Below are 6,663 nucleotides of genomic sequence, written 5' to 3' on the forward strand. Positions count from 1 at the left end.
TCCTTAAATAAAACCTACGAAATTACCTAATGTGATTAAAACGTATATATAGAAATTAATGATTTTAAACAATAAAGATTTGATAACAATTTGTATACTTTTTATCATTTTTGTTTATTTCTTTAGTATTAAAATAATTGCATAATTACATTAATCATATAATAAAAATCGAGATTTTTTTGTATATGTTGTATTTTAAATTTTTCAAAACGAGTATAAATTACTAAAACTGTTAAAAGTCTCACATAAACTTTTATTATCAAGGTTTAAATTTTTTTTCTATATTAATATACAATGATTATAAGACCATATGAAGAAATAATTTTATTTTAATAGGTTTTTATATTAATATATATATATATATACATATATATATATATATATATATATCATATCGTTTAAATTAAACAATATATCGTATGAAAATGTATACTTATATTTTGATATTTGCATTGAACATATATTGAAAAGTTAATATTTTTATTTTGAAATCTTCATTGTTTTTTAAATAATTATAAATTATTTAAATTATCCCACATTAAAAACAAATTCGTTGGTGTAAACTTTTGTTACACAAATATGAAAATAATCATAAAATCATATGAGTAGAAAATTTATTTAATAAATAATCATATTAAAAGTGTACTATATATATGTTAATATCATTTAAATTTAATTATATATCATATATAATAGATAAGATTGATTGTTTTGATTTATTTACCCTAAAATAATTGCGAATAAACAAGAGTGATGGTTTGATTTATATGCACACGCCAATTTATTACATAATAGTAACTGATTTCTTAGTTATTTAATATATATACTTATTAATATGCAGAAAAACATAAAATAAATAATAAATATAAAATATTTATTCTGCAAAAAGTGCAGATTTTAACTTAAGTATGTATCACTTTAATTATTTTAAATCATAGGCATTTTGTAAATCCCAGGTAAAAACAAACAAACGAAATGAGAATAAACTTCAAAATCAATATATATATCGAACAATAACCAAAATAAAAAAGAAAAAAATATTGAAGATATATAGGATTGACAATGTGAACGTAAACTTCTCATAACCATAATTAATTTTTAAATTACAAAATCATGATATAATACTGAGCTGACATAGTTTCATTACCCGAGATTTTTCGACCTAAACGTTAGTTTCTTATGCGGTAAGTGATTTTTTTACCTAATTTTTTTTAATGGGATCAGCTCATCAATAAACAAATTATGTAATTAACAAAAAGTTTTAAAAAATTGTTTAAAGACCAAAATATTAATTCAATCAAGAATATAAATTTATTTTTCCGTATAATATTTTTTAAATAATTTTTATATAAATTTATTATGTGCAAGGCGCAATTCTTATCCTACTAACATAATACTGCTGTATATCTTAAGAACTATTCATGCCCAGGACCATTCTAAAAGTCCCCTCTAGAAAACTTATCTCTGGATTCACACTCTTGATCCTCCTAAGATTGATTAAATTATACAAAATATGTAAACGTTATTAATTTTTATTTGGATTGAATACAAAGCATATAATTTTGTTGCCAGACCTAAATATGATGTTATCAAACCTAGGTAGGTGGTCCATTACAATTTGCAAATAACCAAACAAAAGGAATAAAACAAAAAGTCTCACATGACAAATTGACAACAAATATGCCAATGACCTTCCCACACTTCTTACAAACGCGAAAGCATTGAAGCCACGGGCACGGGGAAATAAGATACAATGATTGGAGCTCTAAGAGATTCAGATTTGCTTTTTGGCTTCTCCAACGACAAGCCTTTCGGGATACTACCATTGATTGAACTAATCCTTGAGCTGGATTTTGGAACAAAGCAACTTAAGAAAGACGTGAAGAGAGACATGATTGGAGTTTAAAGAGAAACGTATGTGGAATCGTTGAGACAAATACTAATTAGTATTTGTATATTAATTAAATGAATGAATAAATTTTTAATTTCTTAGATCTATCTAACAATATTAAAAACAGGATATCAAACCCTCTAAGCGTGTCCACGTCAGCTGAAAAAATCAGCCAATGAAAACAACAAAATATGCCACCTCAGCTTAGTCGCAATGAAATCTTTCTTTTTCATTATGTCACTGAAATAAAGCAACACGAGTGTGTGTATCATTCTCGGCAATAAATTTCCTAAAAAGTCCATTCAGATTCCTTCTCAAGACGATACCGATTCCATTTACCGTAACGATACAAAATGATTTTCTTTCTTATAGGCCATAAAAAGGCTCAAGGCCTTACGGAATCACAATCTCCTCTCCTCCAAAGCTTACGCCATGATCGCCTCTTCTCTTTCATATCCATCTCGTCCTCACCGGCGAAGAAGAAGATCCTTTTATCTTCCAAGTCCTCTGTATGTGGATTCTCTACTCGAGTCCTACTCTACCATCAACATCTTCGCCAGCGACAATAACCATCTCTGGATATATCGGAAAAAGCTATCGGTGCGCCGTCGAAGGATCATTAAAAGTCTTTAGGCCTAAAGATTGTTGGGAGTAAGCGTTCAATGGTGTATCTTCCTTCTCTTATCTCTATTAACCTGATTACATAGCCTTCTAGATCTTTTCCTTTGGTTGTGATGAAATTTAGGGATTCCTTGTGAAGATCTCTGATAATAACAAGATTTATCGGCCGGAGACGCTGCTTCTATATTTGAGGTCATACTATGTTGTTAAGGCCTGAAAGATCATTTTTATCTGGCCGTTTTCGAATTCCCAAAATCTGATTGAGCTTTGTTTTGTTTTTTTTTCCGTCATCAGGTGAGATTACAAGTTTGGATCAGACAAGGTCATAATTGATGGGCTACAGATCTTCAAAATGGTCTAATTCATTTTTTAGTTCGAAATCTAATGGCTCTATCTCCCCACTTCCCCTAATTCGATTGTATGTTTGTATTTTCTTTAATGGAAGTCTCCATTTTCTTGCCAGGGATAACGTTTACATGCTATCTTCTCATTTACACAAATAACCATTCCACAAGAAACTTTTAATCTTTCCAAAGATTGCTGTAACATTCTACAAATTGATTACTATGAAACATGAGGATTCAACGCATCTATCATGGACTATACTTCACGGAGCAATCGTTTGTGTAGGAGACAAGCAAAGGAGGCTGAATTCTTCTTCCATCTAATCAGGAACCAAAGGCTTCCGAGCTCCAGAGGTACATCAAGTGTAACTATATCTTTCTTCCTTTAAAAGTTTGCTTATATGAATCTCTACCTTGAGGCTAAAGATGCACTGCTGAACTACTCATTAGAATTTTCAGGATGGAAAATCTAATTATTTGGGGCTGTTCTTTGCTGAAATAACTTGTGCAGGATTCCTTCAGACGTGTGGTCAGCATGAGTAAGTTTAACTTTGTCTCATTTATTTGTTAAGATTGCAGAGCCTGGTTTGTTAATCCTCGCTCCTTTATACCTAAGTTTCTGCTCTATTGAACATAATTACATTTTCTTTTCCTGGACACTTAGAGATCATGAAGAATTCAAGGTTAAGATCAATGTTTTAGTTGAGACTGCACCAACATTTCCTGAAGAAGTCTAGAATATCCACTACGGTACTCCTTGGCCTGTTAATAATGTGTGCGATCATCCTGCCATTCATATTCTTGCATTTTAACTTATATTTTAATTTAAAATTAAAATACATTAATTATAATTTAAAAATAATCTTTTAAATAATTAAATAATCAGTAACATCATTTAAAAAAATAGAGAAGGAGTAGTATTTTCCTTGCTAAATATCTAATGAATTTAAATTTGAATAAATTAATGAGTCATAAGTTACTGAAAATGATACTCTAAGAACACATTATTTCACAAGTTGTTTTAATATTAGTCAGAAATGTTATAATATTAGTTAGTACTCTTGCAACTAATTGTTACTACCATTTTATCGAGGTATGTAGGTTTGGTCGGGTCGGTTAGTTCGGAATACGGTTATTTCGGGTCGACCAAAATCTTATCGAAGTGAATCGACAAAAAAATTTGTTTCGGATTGTGATTAGTTCGGTTACAAAATTTTTACCAAAGTTTTTATTTTTGCGGTTAGTTTGGTTATTTCGGTTCATATTTTGGTTAGATTGGTTCATAATTTTGATCAAAGTTGCTATTGTTTGGTAAAAAATTCTTTAAAAAACAAACTAACCAATTACTGAACTGAACCGAAAGCCATTTTTTAAGTTGCCGAATTTAGCCAAACCTTCTAACCGCACTAACCTAAAACCAATATTTTCAATTATATTCGGCAGATTCAGTTCGGGTAACAACCGAAGCCTAATTTTATCTTTAAAGGCCAACATAAGGAAATTTTGATGGAGGGAAAATTGATGAAGTCTAACATTTTATAGTACTTAGGAAATGCATTTTAGTTTTACACACTTATAAAAATGAATATTTGAAAAATAAATTATTTGGTTACTAATATTGACACAAAAACATATAAAAGTTAAAAACACTGTTGGACTATCAAGTATGATACGTTGTCATTTTCTTCTAAAAAATGCATGAAAGTTATTATTAGAATATCCAGAAGGAAAAACATTGTGTAGTCAGCTTTTAGAAATGCATTCTAAACACATAAGCTAACTTTGAAGAGCAGTTTACAGAATCAAGAATTTATAAAACAACACATCAAACTCTCGCCGTGTATTATTTTTTGTCACACATTCTATAATTTTGGTTGAATAATATGTATTACTATTTATCATTTTAACACGATCCAAAATTATCAAAACTTAAACTTAATAATACACAATCCGCGTGTATCGCGGATAAAATAGCTAGTATTTATAATAGTTTCAAAACACGGTTTCCTTTTCCTTTCAGTGAAACAACTCCCTATCCTATTAAAAATACTTTTACTTTTCTTTATCTTAAAAGGGATACGTATTTTATTGTGGGATGCAGCCTTTTTCCTATCTAAAAAGGTATAACACGATGGATGACGTTTATAGGTTTAGTTTCATGTATTACTCTGTGAAGGATATGTATTTTTTTTTTTTGTTAATAAAAAGGATATTGTTGTGAAACTAGAGAATATAATTTATGTTTGTGTATTATTCATAAACATAAGAAGCCTTTTATATTTAGGGAATTACACCGTCATAGAATAATGGAAACACTAAAAAAAAAACAAATATGGAAAGAGTACAAATCATAATCTAATAAGAAAAGACAATATGCCGATTCTCTCTCTCTCTCTCTAGCATTGGACCGGTTATGAACCGGGCCGGTTATGGACATCCACAATATGATTTATACCACTCCCCTTGGATGCCATAACCATACAAGGATTGTAATACGCTTTAGATGTTGCCTCATTAAAACCTTACCAGGAAAACCCAGTGGGACAAAACCATGGTGAAGAAAAAAGAGTACAACACGCCTCATGAACAGCCAAGATCTCCGAATGGTTTGAAGATGTGGCCGCAATCGTCTGCTTCATGGAACGCCATGATATGACCGTTCCACCATGTGTGAAAACATCGCATGTCTGTGATCGAGCATTGTGTGGATCCGAAAGATAACCTGCATACAAAATCAATTAAATCTTCTTTGTTTTGGTTAGTATAAAATAAACCCAAGTCTTTCGTTCCTTGCAGGTAACGAAGAACATGTTTAATCCCGTTCCAGTGCCTTTAGGTTGGACAAGAGCTTAATCTAGACAATAGATTCACGGCAAAACATATATCTGGTCGTGTGTAGCCATATACATCAAAGCTCCTATAGCACTTAGATATGGCACTTCGGGACCAAGGACATCTTTATCGTCCATCTTAGGACGAAATGGATCAGTGTCCAGGCTGAGAGACCTCACGACCATGGGGCTAGATAAGGGGTGAGACTCAGCCATGTTAAATCTCTTGAGTATTTTTTTCTGTATATGCCATTTGATGCACAGGAATTCCATCTCTTATGTACTCAAGCTGTAATCCCAAACAGAATTTCGTTTTTTCTAGATCTTTCATCTCGAATTCTTTCTTAAGATATTCAACTGTTTGAGAAATCTCTCCAGAGGTTCCTAGGATATTTAAATCATCAACATACACTGCTATAATCACAAAGCCCTGGCCGGATTTCTTTATAAAGATACAAGGCTGATCGGATCATTCTTGTATCCTTCTCTCTCTAGGCACTCACTTAACCTATTGTACCACATTCGGCCTGATTGTTTCAATCCATAAAGTGACTTATTCAACTTTATACAGTGTTGTTCTCGAGTACTCGATTTTTTTTTCAACTCTATACCCTCTGGTACTTTCATATAAATCTCATTATCCAGTGGCCCATATAAGTATGCAGTTACAACATCCATTAACCGCAAGTCTAATTTTTCTCTTATAGTCAGACTTATCAGGAATCTAAAAGTAGTAGCATCCACCACAGGGGAGTATGTCTCCTCAAAATCTATTCCTGGTCTTTGTGAGAATCCTTGTGCAACAAGCTGTGCTTTATATCTAACGACATTACCATGTTCGTTTCTCTTTCTCACAAAGACCCACTTATGGCCGACTGGTTTAACATCATAAGGTGTCCGGACTATTGGTCCAAAGACATCTCTCGTCGTTAAAGAGTTTAACTCCACGTTTATAGCTTCTTTCCATTTGATCCAA

The 6,663-nt window shown here is 31.5% G+C and overlaps 1 protein-coding gene across 1 annotated transcript; it reads right to left on the reverse strand.

Annotated features, from left to right (window-relative positions):
• Window positions 1–777: 777 nt before the first annotated feature.
• Window positions 778–1,905, reverse strand: LOC125583626. The gene has a single exon (XM_048750899.1). The coding sequence runs from the start codon at window positions 1,891–1,893 to the stop codon at window positions 1,705–1,707; it is 189 nt and encodes a 62-aa protein (XP_048606856.1). The 5' UTR covers window positions 1,894–1,905; the 3' UTR covers window positions 778–1,704.
• Between the last annotated feature and the right edge of the window lie 4,758 nt (window positions 1,906–6,663).

Source organism: Brassica napus, chromosome C3 (genome assembly GCF_020379485.1).
Source record: "Brassica napus cultivar Da-Ae chromosome C3, Da-Ae, whole genome shotgun sequence".
NCBI classification, from domain to species: Eukaryota; Viridiplantae; Streptophyta; class Magnoliopsida; order Brassicales; family Brassicaceae; genus Brassica; species Brassica napus.